This window comes from Carassius gibelio, chromosome A21 (genome assembly GCF_023724105.1).
Source record: "Carassius gibelio isolate Cgi1373 ecotype wild population from Czech Republic chromosome A21, carGib1.2-hapl.c, whole genome shotgun sequence".
Taxonomy (NCBI): Eukaryota; Metazoa; Chordata; class Actinopteri; order Cypriniformes; family Cyprinidae; genus Carassius; species Carassius gibelio.
In genome coordinates, this window is record NC_068391.1 from 24,686,318 (window position 1) to 24,708,478 (window position 22,161).

The following is a 22,161-nucleotide window of genomic DNA, read 5'->3' on the forward strand; positions in this document are numbered from 1 at the left end:
ATACAGTCTGTGATCGATTAATCTCTGTAGAATTTACCTAACATGCTGTATGTGTTCATCATAAGTTTGGGAGTAGAAAAGGATGTCATCTATGTAAACAATTACCCAGCGATCCAGCATGACCTGAAAGACATCACTGATGAAGGACTGAAACAAGGTTATATTATTGTAATGCTTTATTGGCTGGTAAACAAACTACAGCTAGTTCAAAATGCAGCAACAAGAGTTCTTAATAGAACCAGGAAGTATGACCATATTAGCCTGGTCCTGTCAACACTGCACTGGCTCCCTATCAAACCATTGACACCTTGCACAAGGAGGGCAAGACACAAAAGGTCATTGCAAAAGAGGCTGGCTGTTCTCAGAGCTCTGTGTCCTAGCACATTAATAGAGGAAAAGGGAAGGAAAAGATGTGGTAGAAAAAAAGTGTACAAGCAATAGGGATAACCACACCCTGAAGAGGATTGTGAAACAAAATCCATTCAAAAATGTGGGGGAGATTCACAAAGAGAGGACTGCAGCTCGAGTCAGTGCTTCAAGAACCACTATGCATAGCATATGTAAGACATGGGTTTCAGCTGTTGCATTCCATGTGTCAAACCACTCTTGAACACCGTACAGCGTCAGAAGCGCCTCGCTTCAGAAAGGACTGGACTGTTGCTGAGTGGTCTAAAGTTATGTTCTCTGATGAAAGTAAATTTAGCATTTCCTTTGGAAATCAGGGTCCAAGAGTCTGGAGGATGAGAGAAGAGGCACACAATCCACGTTGCTTGAAGTCTAGTGTAAAGTTTTCCACAGTCAGTGATGGTTTGCGGTGCCATATCATCTGCTGGTGTTCATCAAATGTGTTTTATGATGTCCAAGGTCAACAGCCATATACCAGTAAGTTTTAGAGCATTTCATGCTTCCTGCTGCTGACCAACTGTATGGAGATGCAGATTTAATTTTCCAACAGGACTTGGCACATGCACACAGCTACCTTTACCTGGTTTAAGGACCATGGTATTAATTGGCCAGCAAACTCGTCTGACCTTAACCCCATAGAAAATGTATGGGGTATTGTGAAGAGGAAGAAGCGAAATGTCAGACCCAACAATGCAGAAGAGCTGAAAGCCACTATCAGAGCAACCTGGGCTCTCATAACACCTGAGCAGTGGCACAGACTGATCGACTCCATGCCACGCTGCATTGCTGCAGTAATTCAGGCAAAAGGAGGCCTAACTAAGTATTGAATGCTGTACATGCTCATAGTTTTCAGTTAGCCAAGATTTCTAAAAATCCTTTCTTTGCATTGGTCTTAAGTAATATTCTAATTTTCTGAGATACTGAATTTGGGGTTTTCCTTAGTTGTTAGTTATAATCATCAAATTAAAATAAATAAACGTTTGAAATATATCAGTTTGTGTGTAATGAATGAATATAATATACAAGTTTCACTTTTTGAATGGAATTAGTGAAATAAACTTTTTGATGATATTCTTATTATATGACCAGCATCTGTATGTGAGGGGGAACAGGAGGAGCACTAACAGAGCCATACAAAATAAGCTCCAGCAGGCTCCTTGTGTCCATCTTCTAAAGGGACCCATCCTCAGACAGAATAAGCTTTTTTGCACTAAAAATCTTATCTGCACTGCTTATTCACTTCACTGATTTGCAACCTGTCTGCCATGTGCATTGCGCTGCTTTGTTTAAATTTTAAATTTATGTCTTTTTTTACATTCCCTTATTGTATAGCTGTATCTTATATTTTATATTTGATCTAGATTTTTAGGCTGTACTGTTAGTGTTATCTGTATGCACTGGGGGTCTGAGAGTAACGCAATTTCGATTCTCTGTATGTATGTACTGTATATGTGAAACAATTGACAATCAAGCAGACTTGAATCACAGCCCAGGACCATGCACCTCGAATGGCATTTTACAATGAAAACCAGAACTGGCAGGACCACCAGCTCAAGTGCACCTGTTGTTACTTTCAGTGTCAAGCATTTTCAAGGACAATATTCAAAATTCATTTCAAACCTTAAAAACATCCAGCATTTTCCAAACTTTCCAAATTCTGTTACAAACCATGAAGCCTGCAGACATTACAAATGAACACAACTGTAAACATGGTAAAGGATACACATGGTTGCAGGAGAGTCTATAGGTGTTCTCTATGATTCCCTCTTCACTCACATCCACAAGTATTGGCTGACCACAGACGGCACAGATGCTGTCTGACAGGTGCTTAGTGGGCATTCCAGATGCACTGTAATACTGAAAAAACATATCTGTACGTCAGGTTGTCATGACAGAGCAATAGCAGATGCAATAATAAAATATATTGATTATTTCTTTAAAATAAGTATAGAACAGTATTTTAATGTTAACTTCCTTTTCTGTTAGAATCTATAAATTCAGTCTTAGAAATCAAATATTTCATAAACCCTGGTAAGTAAAACTGGAGTAAAAACAAGGCAATAATTTGAGAATGTTTTCACGCTATAGCTTTTGCTATACAGTTTGGTTTATCATAGCTTTTTTCAGACAAAAAAAAAACAAACAAAAAAACTGAAAAGAAAAAAAACTGCCTGTGGTCCTGTTATGCATGTTATGATTTCATAGTAAAGCTGAAGAAAAAGAGTTAAAGTGAAAGCTGGCAGTTGTGTGGGCATTGTGATGGGCGAACTTGAGATCAGATAATATAAAATAAATCAAACTGTGAAAATAGCCTGCAGTTGCTCAAATGAATGAAAATGTAGGTAAAAGCAGTGTAATGTTTATCCATTGATTTAAGCTCTTACCCCAACTGTAGATGCCATAAAATCTGCGCACATCTCTGCAAAATCCCGACCGAGTACACCATAGTACAGGCCATAAAAGAGAAGCGAAACACCAAAGTCCATAGCATCTTCTGGCTTAATTCTAAAACCATAAAGATAGGGGACAAATGATTCAACATAAATGTTCACATCTTTGCAATGAACAACAAGTACAATGAAGAAATTGTACCACTAGTAACTGTTTTTTGTTTCTTTTTTGAAAATTATCATGACTAAATCTGAGTGATATATTTATGACACTGGTATATTATGTTGGGATTATGTTTTTGTATGGGATTATGTTTTGTCAGTGATATACAACGAAGCAACCTTGTGATTACATAGATACATTTTTTTTATCACATTGAGCTATTTTTATTTGAGAACATTCCAAATGATTTTAGAAGCGTTTCTTTCTTAAACTAACAATAAAGTTCAAATGTTAAATTCGGTTCTAAATGTCCCAGACAGTACTCAATTCAGTACAAAACAAGCAACTAATAATATCACATACTATTTATGATGGACAGTGTGTGAGCTTGGCCACAAAGCCTAATTCAGCTATTTGTTTGCATCAGCACTCAAAATTCCAAGTGCAATACTGAGTGCTGATGCAAACAAATAGATAAATTACACAAGACATTACAAATGGTTCAGTGTAATAATTTGTACTAGGACTGTACAATTAATCGCATGCGATTGTCATGAACATTAGTTATTTACTCGTCAGTAAATCATAAATCATGAAGATGCCGCCGACGATGGCGTGCTCCGCAGTTGTTTTTATGTTTTTGTTGATTTTTCCTCTCTTTAGTTATATCCCTGCAGAGGGATACTCGTCTCACCAGAGATATATATATATATATATGCATTTAGTATGATCTCTCTTATTTTTTGAAAATTACTTCCTGTTGGCCTTCTGTAGCTAATCATAGCTCCATGTAGCTGTTTTTATTTTAATTTTTTTCTCTATAATCTTTCTTACTATCACTGTCTGTTTGTTTGTTTTTTTAATTGTAAAATATAACTTAATTCACACTATATTTCTGATATTACCGATCAATCTTATCAGATTAACTTTGATCGTTCACTCTTCCGTGACTGCAGCACACCTGCAAAGCGTTAGCACTCGTTAGCTTGTCATTAGCGTTTTCTTTTCTCCTCTCCTCTCCTCTCTCACGCTGCAGTTTTCCACAAGTTCATCAAACAACCGCAGTAAGAATATTTCATCAAGCACGGTGAGTAATGGCTTCTCCTACAATTGTTATTTGCACCTCTTGCCACATGTACAGTTTATCTATCTCTGTCGCTGATGAGGGATTCACATGTGATAAATGCAGGGAAACAGTTAGGCTGACAGAGAAGATTTCAGAATTAGAGACACGCATCCAAACTTTAATTGAGGACAGTAAGAATGTTAGGGCTCTAGATATGGCTTTGGATGCGTCTAGCTCAGGGATTTCTGTACATTGTCCGGTTCCAGCAGAGCCCCTGCAGCAGGGCAACTGGGTGACGGTGAGGCAGCGTAGTCGTGGGTCAAAACACCGCTCTTCTGTTCCGATCAAAACATTAAACAGGTTCTCCCCACTCAGTGATGCACCCACTGAGAAACCTGATGAAAGTGCTCTAGTTATTGGCGATTCTATTGTACGGAACATGAATATAGAGACACCAGCCACCATAGTCAAATGTTTACCGGGAGCCAGAGCGCCTGACATCTTGGCAAATTTAAAAGTGCTGGCTAATGCTAAACGTAAATACAGTAAGATTGTTATTCATGCCGGCGCTAATGATGTTCGACTTCGCCAGTCGGAGATCACTAAAAATAACTTTAAAGAGGTGTGTGAACTTGCAAGCACGATGTCAGACACTGTAATATGCTCTGGTCCCCTCCCTGCTTACCGTGGTGACGAGATGCATAGCAGATTGTCATCACTCAATGGCTGGATGTCTAAGTGGTGCCCACAGAATAACATAGGTTATATAGACAATTGGACGAGCTTTTGGGGCAGACCTGACCTGTTTAAAAGAGATGGTCTTCATCCCTCCTGGGGTGGCGCCACTCTTCTGTCTAGAAATATGGCAAATAGTCTTAGTGTTTATACTTGACTAACTGGGGCCCAGGTCAGGAAGCAGACAGACTGGCTAAACCGACCGTCTGCTAGCTGCCTCCCGTCACAGAGGTCAGTTAATTCTCAGCACATAGAGACTCTTTCACCTAGATATCACACTATAGAGACTGTGTCTGTTCCACGAACTAGAAAATACAAAAAACGTCCAAACCAAGTTAAGGTTAACAATTTAATTGAGGTTCAACAAATAAAAAACAAATGCAATATGGATAAACAAATGATAAAGATTGGCTTATTGAATATCAGAACCATTTCTACGAAAACACTTTTTGTAAATAATATGATAACTGATCATAATATAGATGTGCTCTGCTTGACAGAAACCTGGCTAAAACCTGATGATTACATTATTTTAAATGAGTCCACCCCCCAAGATTATTGTTATAAACACGAGCCGCGTCTAAAAGGCAAAGGGGGAGGAGTTGCTTCAATTTATAATAACGTTTTCAGGATTTCTCAGAGGGCAGGCTTCAAGTATAACTCGTTTGAAGTAATGGTGCTTCATATAACATTATCCAGAGAAACCAATGTTAATGATAAATCCCCTGTTATGTTTGTACTGGCTACTGTATACAGGCCACCAGGGCACCATACAGACTTTATTAAAGAGTTTGGTGATTTTACATTCGAGTTAGTTCTGGCTGCAGATAAAGTCTTAATAGTTGGTGATTTTAATATCCATGTCGATAATGAAAAAGATGCATTGGGATCAGCATTTATAGACATTCTGAACTCTATTGGTGTTAGACAACACGTTTCAGGACCTACTCATTGTCGAAATCATACTCTAGATTTAATACTGTCACATGGAATTGATGTTGATAGTGTTGAAATTATTCAGCCAAGTGATGATATCTCAGATCATTATTTAGTTCTGTGTAAACTTCATATAGCCAAAATTGTAAATTCTACTTCTTGTTACAAGTATCGAAGAACCATCACTTCTATCACAAAAGACTGCTTTTTAAGTTATCTTCCTGATGTATCCGAATTCCTTAGCATATCCAAAACCTCAGAACAACTTGATGATGTAACAGAAACTATGGACTCTCTTTTCTAGCACTTTAAATACAGTTGCTCCTTTACGCTTAAGAAAGGTTAAGGAAAACAGTTTGACACCATGGTATAATGAGCATACTCGCACCCTAAAGAGAGCAGCCCGAAAAATGGAGCGCAGCTGGAGGAAAACAAAACTAGAGGTATTTCGTATTGCTTGGCGGGAAAGTAGCATATCCTACAGAAAAGCATTAAAAACTGCTAGATCTGATTACTTTTCTTCTCTTTTAGAAGAAAACAAACATAACCCCAGGTATTTATTCAATACAGTGGCTAAATTAACGAAAAATAAAGCCTCAACAAGTGTTGACATTTCCCAACACCACAGCAGTAATGACTTTATGAACTACTTTACTTCTAAAATCGATACTATTAGAGATAAAATTGCAACCATTCAGCCGTCAGCTACAGTTTCGCATCAGACAGTGCACTATAGACCCCCTGAGGAACAGTTCCACTCATTCTCTACTATAGGAGAGGAAGAATTGTATAAACTTGTTAAATCATCTAAACTTACAACATGTATGTTAGACCCTATACCATCTAAGCTCTTAAAAGAGGTGCTTCCAGAAGTCATAGGTCCTCTTCTGACTATTATTAATTCCTCATTGTCATTAGGATATGTCCCCAAAACCTTCAAACTGGCTGTTATTAAGCCTCTCATAAAAAAGCCACAACTTGACCCCAGAGAACTAGTTAATTATAGACCAATCTCGAATCTCCCTTTTCTGTCCAAGATACTAGAAAAGGTGGTATCCTCACAATTATATTCCTTCTTAGAGAAAAATGGTATATGTGAGGATTTCCAGTCAGGATTTAGACCGTATCATAGTACTGAAACTGCTCTCCTTAGAGTTACAAATGATCTGCTCTTATCATCTGATTGTGGGTGTATCTCTCTATTAGTTTTATTGGATCTTAGTGCTGCGTTTGACACAATTGACGACAACATTCTTTTGCATAGACTTGAACACTTTGTTGGAATCAGTGGAAGTGCATTAGCATGGTTTAAATCGTACTTATATGACCGCCATCAGTTCGTAGCAGTGAATGAAGATGTATCATATCGATCACAAGTGCAGTATGGAGTACCTCAAGGCTCAGTTCTAGGGCCGCTACTCTTCACGCTTTATATGTTACCCTTGGGAGATATCATCAGGAAACATGGTGTTAGCTTTCACTGTCATGCTGATGATACGCAGCTCTATATTTCCTCGCAGCCCGGTGAAACACACCAATTTGAAAAACTAATGGAATGCATAGTCGATATAAAAAATTGGATGACAAGTAATTTCTTACTGCTAAATTCAGAAAAAACAGAGGTGTTAATCATAGGGCCTAAAAACTCTACTTGTAATAACCTAGAACACTGTCTAAGACTTGATGGTTGCTCTGTCAATTCTTCGTCATCAGTTAGGAACCTAGGTGTGCTACTTGATCGCAATCTTTTCCTTAGAAAGCCACGTTTCTAGCATTTGTAAAACTGCATTTTTCCATCTCAAAAATATATCTAAATTACGGCCTATGCTCTCAATGTCAAATGCAGAAATGTTAATCCATGCATTTATGACTTCAAGGTTAGACTATTGTGATGCTTTATTGGGTGGTTGTTCTGCACGCTTGGTAAACAAACTACAGCTAGTCCAAAATGCAGCAGCAAGAGTTCTTACTAGAACCAGGAAGTATGACCATATTAGCCCGGTCCTGTCCACACTGCACTGGCTCCCTATCAAACATCGTATAGATTTTAAAATATTGCTTATTACTTATAAAGCCCTGAATGGTTTAGCACCTCAGTATTTGAATGAGCTCCTTTTACATTATACTCCTCTACGTCCGCTACGTTCTCAAAACTCAGGCAATTTGATAATACCTAGAATATCAAAATCAACTGCGGGCGGCAGATCCTTTTCCTATTTGGCGCCTAAACTCTGGAATAACCTACCTAACATTGTTCGGGAGGCAGACACACTCTTGCAGTTTAAATCTAGATTAAAGACCCATCTCTTTAACCTGGCATACACATAACATACTAATATGCTTTTAATATCCAAATCCGTTAAAGGATTTTTAGGCTGCATTAATTAGGTAAACTGGAACCGGAACACTTCACATAACACCGTACTTTCTACATCATTAGAAGAATGGCATCTACGCTAATATTTGTCTGTTTCTCTCTTGTTCCGAGATCACCGTGGCCACCAGATCCAGTCTGTGTCCAGATCAGAGGGTCACTGCAGTCACCCGGATCCAGTACGTATCCAGACCAGATGGTGGATCAGCACCTAGAAAGGACCTCTACTGCCCTGAAAGACAGCGGAGACCAGGACAACTAGAGCCCCAGATACAGATCCCCTGTAAAGACCTTGTCTCAGAGGAGCACCAGGACAAGACCACAGGAAACAGATGATTCTTCTGCACAATCTGACTTTGCTGCAGCCTGGAATTGAACTACTGGTTTCGTCTGGTCAGAGGAGAACTGGCCCCCCAACTGAGCCTGGTTTCTCCCAAGGTTTTTTTCTCCATTCTGTCACCGATGGAGTTTCGGTTCCTTGCCGCTGTCGCCTCTGGCTTGCTTAGTTGGGGTCACTTCATCTACAGCGATATCATTGACTTGATTGCAAATTAAAACAGACACTATTTCAACTGAACAGAGATTACATAACTGAATTCAATGATGAACTGCCTTTAACTATCATTTTGCATTATTGAGACACTGTTTTCCAAATGAATGTTGTTCAGTGCTTTGGCGCAATGTATTTTGTTTAAAGCACTATATAAATAAAGGTGACTCATATTTTCACAGATTCTGCAAGGGGTGCCCAAACTTTCGATCCCCACTGTATATATATATATATATATATATATATATATATATATATATATATATATATATATATATATATATATATGTAGCACCACCTACCGGTCTTTGTTGATCAAATAGTGAAGTGCATCAGATTCATTAACTAGATGTTGAAGAGTTAGTCCCCTCTGGTGTCACAAATTACTTTCTCTCCTTTAGAAAGTTATATATAATTACGTACTGTACTCAAATGTAATAGATATAATGTATTATATGTATACTATAGTAAATAGTCAAGCACAATTAACAAAAGTAACAAAATAAGTAACAAAATATAAAGAATTTAATTAAAATGGAAATAGAAATTCAACTATACAATTTGAGTGATGTGAGGTATTCACACAATCACACAGACTTCAGATCTAACCAGATAAACTCCAAAAAAAGGGCTATATCTCAGGTGACAAGAGTACTGAAATGGTCTCTGTAACAAAACTCAGAATTAAAGGAACGAGTGAATCCACTTGGAATTAAATGTACAAACTTATTCAACTCTAGATGTCAGAGATCACTTTGAATATTAAGTTAATAAGCGCGCTGAATAAACACAATGTAAAAGAAGATTAAACTTTATGGGCCCACATACACAAACACACACAGTTTTAGGCCTGGATCATAGCTTGTGTTTGTGGTGGCCGGGAAACTGAAAAATGGCCCCTTCACTCTCCTGAGCACAAACAAAATCAACACTCTCTGATCACCGTTTAGTTCATCTTATACCGACCTACAGGCCGACTTATTTTGACCTCACTTATTGGAGTGTTTTTGAAGCTGCCGCCACCGTCTGTAGTCATGAAATAATTTGAAAAACTGGTGCTGAACCACTTGAATGACATTATTGGACCCTTACTGGACCCCCTGAAGTTTGCCTACAGAGCAAACAGGTCTGTGCACGATGCAGTCAAGATGGGACTGCATTATGTTCTGCAACACCTAGACAGACCAGGGACTTATGTGAGGATCCTATTTGTGGAATTGTAGTGGAAAAGGTGCGCTCAACTCCCACGTCATTTAGTCGGTGCGAGTAATAAAGTTATCCAGAAATAAAAGAGGAAAAAAAACGCACTCTCAAGAAATACTTTTATACATTTATTCGCACCATTTCTTACACAGACGTGTTTTGGCCTAAGCCATCATCAGTGTGTACCTAGAAGCACAAACAAGAACATTTTAAAACAATGCATCACAGGTGAACCCCATTCCTCAAATCATTAGCACCATCAGGTGCATCAAGTTACAAACATTATGGAAGCACACAAAAAATCACAGATTGATTGCAACCCAAATCGTTTTACAAAAAACAATTTAAAGGTAATTCTTCATTTAAAACATTGGGGTATACTGTTTGAAGTGTGTAAATCCAAAAAGCCTCTCGTTGAAGAAGAAAGCGCTTCCGATCACCTTCCCATTGAAGTGGCTTGACCAACTCAATGCCTAGAAATTTCAAAATACAAATATCATGTCCAAATTCATTAAAATGTCTGGCCACGGGTGACTCCTTGCCACTGTCGCCTCTGGCTTGCTTAGTTGGGGTCACTTCATCTACAGCGATATAGTTGACTTGATTGCAAATAAATGCACAGACACTATTTAACTGAACAGAGATGACATCACTGAATTCAATGATGAACTGCCTTTAATTATCATTTTGCATCATTGACACACTGTTTTCCTAATGAATGTTGTTCAGTTGCTTTTACTATTCTCAAATTTACATTCTTCAGTTTACTCAGAAAATCAGTAGTGTCCCTTAAATATGAGGGTAAAGTCCAAACAATACGCTTGATATATCAGTCTACATACGGAGAAATAGGTTCAGTTAAAGATTGGCAACCTGCCACGATGGGACGGCCAGGAATATTACCTTCAGATTTCTTATGGATTTCCTACTGGACAGAGTTTACAGACAACAGTATTTCTTAAATCCACAGATAAGAAAATTTTTTTACATGCTAAAAGTTACCATTCATCTATGAAAAAAAAGCCTCCCGTATAGTCAGTTTTTGCGTATAAGGAGGATTTGTAGTACCAATGAAGAATTTGATAACCAGGTCAAAATAGTATATGACCATTTCCTTTCTTAAGGTTACGACCATATAAATCTTGACTCGAGTTTGGATAGGGTACATGGCATTGAACGAGAATCACTTTTTAAGAAAAAAAAAACAGCCACTTCGGACAATCGAGTCGTCTTATCTACAACATTCTCTCCCCCTTTCGGGCAAGATTAAATCAATAGTGAATAAACATTGGCATGTTTTATCTAGTGACACAATGATTGGCCAGTCGGTTCAAAACCCTTCTCTTTTTGCTTATAAGAGGTCCCATAATTTGAGGGATTTATTGGTTAAAGCTGATTCTTACACTCCGCCTACTAATTGGCTCACAACTCTTGATCCGGGCAATTTCCCTTGTAGGAGTTTTGTGAATTGTAGGGCTATGATTGTGGTTAATTCTTTTTCACATCCACAGACTGGAAAGATATTCTCTGTGAGAGGGAGAATTACTGTACTTGCCGTTCGTCTTTTGTTGTGTACTTACTCAAATGCCTGTGTGGGCTTTGTTATATTGGTAAAACTAAAAGGGAATTAAGATTAAGATTACATGAACACAAAAGTAACATTTTAATGAATATGGGCATGATATTTGTACTTGTACTTTGAAATTTCTAGACATCAACTGGGAGGTGATCGGGAGCGCTTTCTTCTTCAACGAGAGGCTTTTTGGATTTACACACTTCAAACGGTATACCCCAATGGTTTAAATGAAGAATTACCTTTACATTTTTTTTTTTTTTTTTGTGTAAGACCATTTGGGTTGCAATCAATCTGTGTCATTTTTTGTGTGCTTCCATAATGTTTGTAACTTGATGCACCTGATGGTGCTAATGATTTGAGGAATGGGGTTCACCTGTGATTCATTGTTTTAAAATGTTCTTGTTTGTGCTTCTAGGTACACACTGAAGATGGCTTAGGCCGAAATGCGTCTGTGCAAGACATGGTACGAATAAATTTATAAAAGTATTTCTTGAGAGTGCGTTTTTTTTCTCTTTTATTTCAGGATCCTATTTGTGGACTTCAGCACAGCTTTTAACACTATCATTCCAAACCTCCTCTTGCCCAAATTAACCTTAGCTCTCCGTGCCCATCTCCATTTGTAGTTGATCACCAGTTTCTTGACAGAAAGGTAGCAGCTAGTGAGGCTGGGAAAATTCTCGTCCACCACCCATATAATCAGCACTGGAGCTCCTCTGGGTTGTGTTTTCTCCCCACTGGTCTTCTCTCTCTAACCAATGACTGCACATCTAATGACCCCTCTGTCAAGCCCCTGAAGTTTGCAGATGACACCACACTCATTGGCCTCATTCAGGAGCTTAACATGCTCAAAAAAGTGGAAATGATCGTGGACTTCAGAACTTCAGAAATTGACAGTGTGTACAAATAACAGCATTCGCATGTGACTACGGACTTCTGGAGCATCAGTGAACGTTTGAACCTTTTTTAATAGTTGTGTATGAGTCCCTCAATTGTCCTCAGTGTGAAAAGATGCATCTCAAAATAATACAGTCACTGCTGGAAAGGGTTCAAATATGCAAAGATGTTTGAAAACTAAAGAATCTGCAGGACCTTAAAGATTTTTCTGAAGAACAGTTCTCCGTGGGAAGTCGTTGCCTAGTGGTTACAGAGTTTGACTCCTAACCCTAGGTTTGTCTGTTCGAGTCTCGGGCCGACAATACCAGGACTAAGGTGCCCTTGAGCAAGGCACCGAACCCCCAACTGCTCCCCGGGCACCACAGCATAAATCGCTGCCTACTGCTCCGGTTGTGTGTTCATGGTTTGTGTGTGTTCACTGCTGTGTGTGTGCACTTTGGATGGGTTAAATGCAGAGCACAAATTCGGAGTATGGGTCACTATACTTGGCTGAATGTCATGTCACTCACTCAGTCACTCACTCAGTTTAACTGTTCAGAACAAACAAGGGACTTTAAATTAAAAAAAATAAATAAATAAATAAACATTAAAAAATGTACAGTTAATTTCAAAACGTAGGATAGTCTTAGGCTACAGTCTACTCATCAAAATGTAAAAGACCCTTACACAAAGGATCTTATGCATGCTATTGTTATTATAAAGTAATGAAATATTAGGCCTATATATATATATATATATATATATATATATATATATATATATATATATATATATATTAGGGCCGGGACTTTAACGCGTTAATTGAGATTAATTAATTACACAAAAAATAACGCGTTAACTTAGATTAATTAATAACAGAAAAAAAATTCCCGCGTTTTTAATAACTTATTTTTGCACCGCGGAACGTTTCTCACTGGATGAGTTTCGGTGGGACCGATTATACTGGAGCACCGACTAGCGTTCGCATATCACCGCAGCACACATCAAGTCTCAAGTATCACCTCATCGCAAAACATATAGCAGCTAGCGTGGACTTTACACATGTTGAACTTTGTATTACTTTGTTGGTGCAGCAGTTTATGTTGAACTCTTTATTGTTTTCGCCAAGGTTATTAAGAGTTGGACTTAGTATGTTATGGCCTCTGAAGCAACAGAGAGATGTTTTCTAATACTCAGTGTTTCCAATGTTCTGAATGTAATTGACAGTATTGTGTTTTACTTAAAAAAACACCTTACAGAAGGTTCCAGCACCTGTAAGCTTCCTGAATTTCTGAAATGTAATATTTCTAAATTGTTTCTAAATATGCTATTGCTACACTTAATATCAAAAATTGCACTGGTCTTCTAGACTTGGTTGAACAAAAATAAACAATATTTTGTTGCTTAAGCTTATGTATTCAGTCATTATTCAATGGTATACTATAAATCCATGTGAAAAAAATTACTTCTCACTGTTCTCAGGTCAAATATTTATATGCGATTAAAATGCGATTAATTTCGATTAATTAATTACAAAGCCTCTAATTAATTAGATTAATTTTTTTAATCGAGTCCCGGCCCTAATATATATATATATATATATATATATATATATATATATATATATATATATATATATATATATATACACACACACAGTGGGGATCGAAAGTTTGGGCACCCTTTGTTCTTAGTACTGTGTTCTGTTACCTGATGATCCTCGGCTGTCTTTCTGTTTTGTGATGGTTGTGCATGAGTCCCTTGTTTGTTCTGAACAGTTAAACTGAGCAGCGTTCTTCAGAAAAATCTTTAAGGTCCTACAGATTCTTCAGTTTTCCAGCATCTTTGCATATTTGAACCCTTTCCAGCAGTGACTGTATGATTTTGAGATACATCTTTTCAGACTGAGGACATTTGAGGGACTCAAACACAACTATTTTAAAAGATTCAAACATTCACTGATGCTCCAGAAGGAAACAAGATGCATTAAGAGCTGGGGGGTGAAAACTTTTGGAATTTGAAGATCAAGGTAAATTGTACTTAATTTGTGTACCGGGAAACATACAAGTGTCTTCTGTTGCTTACGAAGGGCAGAACTAAATTGAAAAAAATTATATTTCAACAAAATAAGACAAATTTGGCCATCTTCATTGTGTTCCACATGCAGATTATGCCTAATGTGTGACCAAAAATTGAGTATTATCTGTTTCAGCTGTTTGATCGCGCTGGTGCCTTGCACACATATTCATTAGAAACAGCAGTCGTTCACCATGCCATTTGGGGTGCAAGCAGCGGTCCACTTTGGCATATTGCTAATTATGATTTTTTTTTTAATCGATACTGAAACACGCGTGAACTACAAAGCCTATTTTAACTCATGAGTAATAGTTAAGCTTCAAATGGGCAACATCACGAATATGGACACGTTTGGATTTGTCCCGAGTGAGAGAACCCTACCTTATGCTTAGCTTTAAATTATTATTATTATTATTTGTTTGTTTGTTTATAGCTAAGCCTATATTATTATATATTGTGATTATATTAATTTATTAATCCTTATTTTGTTCTGATAAGTTTGTTAAATTTAAAGAATTTGTTGTAAAGAGAAGAGAACTAAAAATATCCTGTTGGTAAATTATAACATTATTAGGCCACCCATTATTATTACTAAATGCAATAAAATGCAACTTATACATGACTTAAATATTTTTTCCTCTCAGAAACGTAATTTATTTTTTTAGCGTGTATAAAAAAAAAATAAAAAAAAACATGCAGCAAACGAAAATAGGCGATTAATCCGTTAAAATTTGTTATTGTGGGTTAACAGTAATTATAATTATTATATACTTAGGAACATATTCTGGGCCTATTCTAGGTTATTCAGACTTTGTGCAGCACATTCACTTCACGCTTTAATTGAGGACAGTAAGAATGTTAGGGCTCTAGATACGGCTTTGGATGCGTCTAGCTAAGGGATTCCTGCACATTGTTCGGTTCCGGCAACAGAGCCCCTGCAACAGGGCAACTGGATGACATTGAGACAGTGTAGTCATGGGTCAAAACACCGCTTCTGTTCAGATCAAAACATTAAACAGGTTCTCCCCACTCAGTGATGCACCCACTGAGAAAAATTATGAAAGTGCTCTAGTTATTGGTGATTTGCTCTGGTCCCTTCCCTGCTTACTGTGGTGACGAGATGCATAGCAGATTGTCATCACTCAATGGCTGGATGTCTAAGTGGTGTCCACAAAATAACATAGGCTTCATAGACAATTGGACGAGCTTTTGGGGCAGACCTGACCTGTTGAAAAGAGATGACCTGTTGAAAAGTCTTCCTCCCTCCTGGGGTGGCGCCACTCTTCTCTCTAGAAATATGATAAATAGTCTTACTGTTTATACTTGACTAACTGGGGCCCAGGTCAGAAAGCAGACAGACTGGCTAAACTGACTGTCTGCTAGCTGCCTCACGTCACAGAGGTCAGCTAATTCTCAGCACATAGAGACTCTTTCACCTAGATATCACACTATAGAGACTGTGTCTGTTCCCCGAACTAGAAAATACAAAATCAACCAAACCAAGTTAAGATAAACAATTTAATTGAGGTTCAACAAATACAAAACAGATGCAATATGGATAAACAAATGATAAAGCTTGGCTTATTGAATATCAGATCCCTTTCTACGAAAACACTTTTTGTAAATAATATGATCACTGATAATAATCTAGACGTGCTCTGTTTGACAGAAACCTTGCTAAAAACTGATGATTACATTATTTTAAATGAGTCCACCCCCCAAGATTACTGTTATAAACATGAGCCACGCGTCTAAAAGGCAAAGGGGGAGGTGTTGCTTCAATTTATAACAACGTTTTCAGGATTTCTCAGAGGGAAGGCTTAAAGTATAACTCGTTTGAAGTAATGGTGCTTCATACTACATTATCCAGAGAAACAAATGTTAATGATAAATCCCCTGATATGTTTGTACTGGCTACTGTATACAGGCCACCAGGGCACCATACAAACTTTATTAAAGAGTTTGGTGATTTTACATCCGAGTTAGTTCTGGCTGCAGATAAAGTTTTAATAGTTGGTGATTTTAATATCCATGTTGATAATGAAAAAGATGCATTGGGATCAGCATTTATAGACATTCTGAGCTCTATTGGGGTTAGACAACACGTTTCAGGACCTACTCATTGTCAAAAACATACTCTATATTTAATACTGTAACATGGAATTGATGTTGATAGTCTTGAAATTACGCAGCCAAGTGATGATATCTCATTATTTAGTTTTGTGCAAACTTCATATAGCCAAAAATTGTAAATTCTAATTCTTGTTACAAGTATGGAAAAACCATCAATTCTACCACAAAAAAATGCTTTTTAAGTTATCTTCCTGATGTATCCAAATTCCTTAGCATATCGAAAACCTCAAAACAACTTGATGATGTAACAAAAACTATGGACTCTCTCTTTTCTAGCATTTTAAATACAGTTTCTCCTTTACGTTTAATTAAGGTTAAGGAAACAAGTATGACACCATGGTATAATAAGCATACTCGCACCCTAAAGAGAGCAGCTCGAAAAATGGAGCACAGCTGGAGGAAAACAAAAATTGAAGTATTTTGTATTGCTTGGCGGGAAAGTAACCTATCCTACAGAAAAGCATTAAAAACTTCTAGATCCGATTACTTTTCTTCTCTTTTAGAAGAAAACAAACATAACCCCAGTTATTTATTCAATACAGTGGCTAAATTAACGAAAAATAAAGCCTCAACAAGTGTTGACATTTCCCAACAACACAGCAGTAATGACTTTATGAACTACTTTACTTCTAAGATCGATACTATTAGAGATAAAATTGTAACCATTCAGCCGTCAGCTACAGTATCGCATCAGACAGTGCACTATAGACCCCTGAGGAACATTTCCACTCATTCTCTACTATAGGAGAGGAAGAATTGTATAAACTTGTTAAATCATCTAAACCAACAACATGTAAACCGCGAACACTTCCCATACCACCCGATGTACTTATTATATATCATTAGAAGAATGGCATCTATGCTAATATTAGTCTGTTTCTCTCTTATTCCGAGGTCACCGTAGCCACCAGATCCAGTACGTATCCAGACCAGATGGTGGATCAGCACCTAGAAAGGACCTCTATTTCCCTGAAAGACAGCGGAGACCAGGACAACTAGAGCCCCAGATACAGATCCCCTGTAAGGACCTTGTCTCAGATGACCACCAGGACAAGACCACAGGAAACAGATGATTCTTCTGCACAATCTGACTTTGCTGCAGCCTGGAATTGAACTACTGGTTTCGTCTGGTCAGAGGAGAACTGGCCAGTTGGAGTTTCGGTTCCTTGCTGCTGTCGCCTCTGGCTTCCTTAGTTGGGGACACTTCATCTACAGTGATATTGTTGACTTGATTGCAAATAAATGCAAAGACACTAGTTAAACTGAACAGAGATGACATCACTGAATTCAATGATGAACTGCCTTTAACTGTCATTTTACACATTGACACACTGTTTTCCTAATGAATGTTGTTCAGTTGCTTTGACGCAATGTATTTTGTTTAAAGCGCTATACTGTATAAATAAAGGTGACTTGACTCTGCCGAAGATCTGCCTCCAGTGTCACTCAGCTGTGGACGATGTTTGATATAAAGGTTGCTGCCCCATTTTATACAGGAATTGTTCATTAAAAAAAAAAAAAATCTAATTATATTGTTAGTTCTAATTATATTGTTAACTCAAGTTAATTTAGGATATTTAACAAGCACTGTGACATTTTGAACTTATAAACATTTTTTTAATAACATTTTAAAGTCAGTTTAATAGTTTAGGTGTTTTTTTTTTCACAAATTCGTTGAATAATTTATTTGCAAAAAAAAAAAAAAAAAATCAACCGCTTGTTAATAAAATCAAGTTGGACATGTTTACATGGTCTTTGCTTCCTTTGTTCCTTGTTGGCCGCATTAATCTAGTGAAAATGGTTATCTTACGCAAATTCCTTTTTCAACATAGTCCAATTTGCATTAAGAAGTCTTTGTTTATTTTTTTTTTTTACCAATTTTGATGGTATTTTGCGTTCATTAATTTGGGCAAACAAGCCTGCGCGCCTTAAGAAATCAGTTCTCCAGCTCCCTAAGTCTAAGGGAGCACTTGCACTTCCCAAATTTCAACAATATTACTGGGCTTGTAATATTAATAAGATTCTCTATTGGAACAGTTCTGCCCAGGCTGATGATTCATCTTGCTCTAATCCGGCTTTTCGTATTTTGGGAGTCAACGGACTGGTTTTTAATTTTTATCCACTAAGTACACCAGTAGTCATTTGTTTAGTTTCTTTCTGGTAAGAGACTTTAAGAAATTGTTTCCCCACTTTCCCAACCATCCTCCTTAATGCCATCTTGATCATTTTTCCACATTAGGTGCAGGCCATAAGCATCTAATTTCAGCTATTTACAATTTGATAATTGCACTTAATGTAGATTTCACTGTTTCTCCAGACATGGCCTATTGCAGTGCAATGTGCTCTACCAAGCTCATTTAACAAATGCCAACCTAGCAAAAAACAACAACAAAAAAAAAATATTCCAGAAAGGATTGATGCTTGTCAACCGCTGCAAGCAATCTCCTGTAAACCATCTCCATATGTTCTGGAGTTGCCCTCAGCTGACAGACATTTGGTCCAATGTATTTGATACACTTCACAATGCACTTAAAATAGACTTAGACCCTAACCCCTTGACAGTTCTTTTTGGCATTTCCTCGAGACCTGATTTGTCTCAGGTTACCACCTTTACTACTCTTTTAGATAGATAAGCTTTTCTCCTCAAATAGAAACATGTCATTCCCCCATCACATGATTTCTGGATCTGATCAATCAGTTTTTTTGTTGTAAAAAGCCTGAGAAGTCTTATTTTTTTAAGAAGAAGAAATCCAAAAATTCTACTGACCTTAATGTGTGTCAGTCACTCCTCTCTTCCTTATCTAATGTCTCCACTGCTAAAAGGACATACTACCATAACAAAATTAACAATTCGTCTAACTCTTACATGCTTTTAAAACATTTTCCTCACTCCTTTGTCCTCCTCCTCCCCCTCCTGTATCAACTCTAATAGCTGACCACTTTAAAAACATCAGTGCAGAATTTTCCACACCACAATCTGTCAAGCACATCTCACCAGCAAACATACACTCATTAACATCTTTCTCTTCACTCTCTGAGGCAGAAGTCTCCAAACTCATCCTTTCTAATAATCCTACTACTTGTCCGCTTAATCCTATTCCATCTAATCTCCTTCAAGCCATTTCTTCTGCAGTTGTACCTGCACTCGCTCACATCATTAACATATCCCTCCACACTGGTGTTTTTCCCTCAACATCTAGACAGGCTTGTATAATTCCACTACTTAAGAAACCCACCCTCAACCCATCTCTTTTAGAGAACTCAAACCAGTTTCCCTTCTTCCTTTCATTGCAAAAACACTTGAATGAGCTGTGTTCAACCAAGTCTCTGCCTTTCTCACACAGAACGACCTTCTTGACAGCAACCAATCTGGCTTCAGAAGTGGACATTCAATTGAGACTGCCTTGCTCTCAGTTGTTGAAGCCCTAAGACTGGCAAGAGCAGAATCTAAATCATCAATACTTCTCTTGCTTGATCTGTCCAATGCTTTTGACACAGTTAACGACCAGATCCTCCTGTCAACCCTATTGGCAAAGGGCATCTCAGGAACCGCACTCCAGTGGTTTGAGGCGTACCTATCAGATATGTCCTTCAAAGTATCTTGGAGAGGTGAGGTGCCCAGGTCGCAACATCTAACTACTTGGGTGCATCAGGGCTCAGTTCTTGGACGACTTCTCTTCTCTGTCTACATGGCATCATTAGATTGTCATTCAGAAACATGGCTTTTCATACCACTGCTATGTTGATGACACTCAATCTCATTCCATCTTGATGATCCGATGGTAACTGCTCGCATCTCAGCTTGTCTAACAGACATTTCTTGCTGGATGAAAGACCATTAACTTCAACTCAACCTTGCCAAGACAGAAAATCCTGTGGTTCCAGCAGAACCATCGTTTCATAAAAATTCACCATTAGGTTAGGCACATCAACCATAACTCCTTCAAAAACAGCCAGAAAACTTGGAGTTATGATTGATGATCAGCTCAATTTCTCAGACCACATTCCTAAGACTGTCCGGTCCTGCAGATTTGCTTTATTCAACATCAAGAAGATCTGGCCCTTTCTTTGGAACATGCTGCACAACTCCTTGTTCAAGCTCTTGTTCTGTCCAGGCTGGACTAATGCAATAGTCTCTTGGCAGGTCTTCCAGCCAGTTCTATTAAACCTTTCAATTAATCCAGAATGCGGCAGCTAGAATAATTCTTAATGAGGCGAAAATAATGTGTCACACCTCTGTTTATCAATTTGCACTGGTTACCAATATCTACTTGCATAAAATTCAAGGCACTGATGTTTGCCTACAAAACCACCACTGGCTCTGCAGCCCTTTACCTAAATTCATTACTTCAGACTTATGTGCCCTCTAGAAGGTTGCGTTCTGCAAGTGAATGTCGCATTTAAGCTAACTGAGTTAACTTGTTATAGCCATTGTATATCATTGCTCTTTTTGTTGTTTTTGATTGCTTCCATTGTCCTCATTTGTAAGTCGCTTTGGATAAAAGCATCTGATTATTGACTAAACGTATGTTAAGATTCTCACTTTCAGGATCTCTCAAATCTTTTCATAAGACCTGGAAACCTTTTTTAGATCACATCAAAGGCTTACTATGTTCTCCTGATACCAGCACTAATATACATGAATTAATTTCTATTGAAAAAAGGGATAAAAAAAGATTGATTATTGAGAGAGGGTCCGTGTACGTTTTGATAGTTTGTTTTCCAATTTGAAATGAAATAAGCAGAAACGAGAAAACGGCCCCTTTATTCGTTTTTTGAAAAAAAAAACGAAAAACGAGATTTCGGCTTGATTTTTCGTTTTTTAGTTCAGAGGCATAAAACGAATAAATGACTTCAAAATTCGTTTTCCACATGTGGGCGGTCCTGAGACGCCCCCTTCCGCCGATTGGTCAAGCAAATCTGAGCATGTGACGTCATCAGTTGTCGCTCAGGCCTGTTCAACAAAATAATAGTCCTCTAACGTTACTATGGCTACCGATTCTTAAACTGTGCAGGGCAGGTCCTGTTTGGGCTTTCTTCTGTGCAACTTTACGCATTTCACAGAAATCTTTACATCAGAAATATTAAATATTAATCTGCCACCAGCCCGTTTTAATTAGCGGTGCGGAGTTAAATCTGTGTGGTGAAGCTGAGCTAGACAGCGCCGAGCGGGAGAGGATCAATGAGCAGTGTTCGGTCAGCAGTCAGAACTTGGGTACCGATGATGATGAAATACATTTTTACTGAAAATGACCCGCGAGTATGATTTACAGGACGATAGCGGAGACAATTAAAAGCGCAATATAACGTCTGTTAACAAAAAAATAAAAAAATAAAAAATAAAAATAAAAAAATACACACACATATATATATATATATATATATATATATATATATATATACATACATATATATATATATATATACATATATATATATATATATATATACATATATATATATATATATATATATACATATATATATATATATATATATATATATATATACATACATATATATATATATATATATATATATATATATGTGTGTGTGTGTGTGTGTGTGTGTGTGTGTGTGTGTGTATGTATATATATATATATATATATTAATATAAGTGACTTTGTCTTTGTTTTTAATCAAATAATTTTAATGGCAAAAAAAGTATAAGTTTCAGATTT

The 22,161-nt window shown here is 37.5% G+C and overlaps 1 protein-coding gene across 2 annotated transcripts in view; it reads right to left on the reverse strand.

Annotated features, from left to right (window-relative positions):
• rnf121 (ring finger protein 121) overlaps positions 1 to 22,161 on the reverse strand; it is a 192,120-nt gene that overhangs the window by 24,356 nt on the left and 145,603 nt on the right. For both annotated transcript variants that reach the window (XM_052536380.1, XM_052536379.1), the window contains 2 exons: positions 2,790 to 2,910; positions 2,129 to 2,262 (listed from right to left, as the gene is read on the reverse strand). In XM_052536380.1, coding sequence (XP_052392340.1) covers positions 2,129 to 2,262; positions 2,790 to 2,910 — 255 coding nt within the window. The remainder of the gene's footprint in view (positions 1 to 2,128; positions 2,263 to 2,789; positions 2,911 to 22,161) is intronic.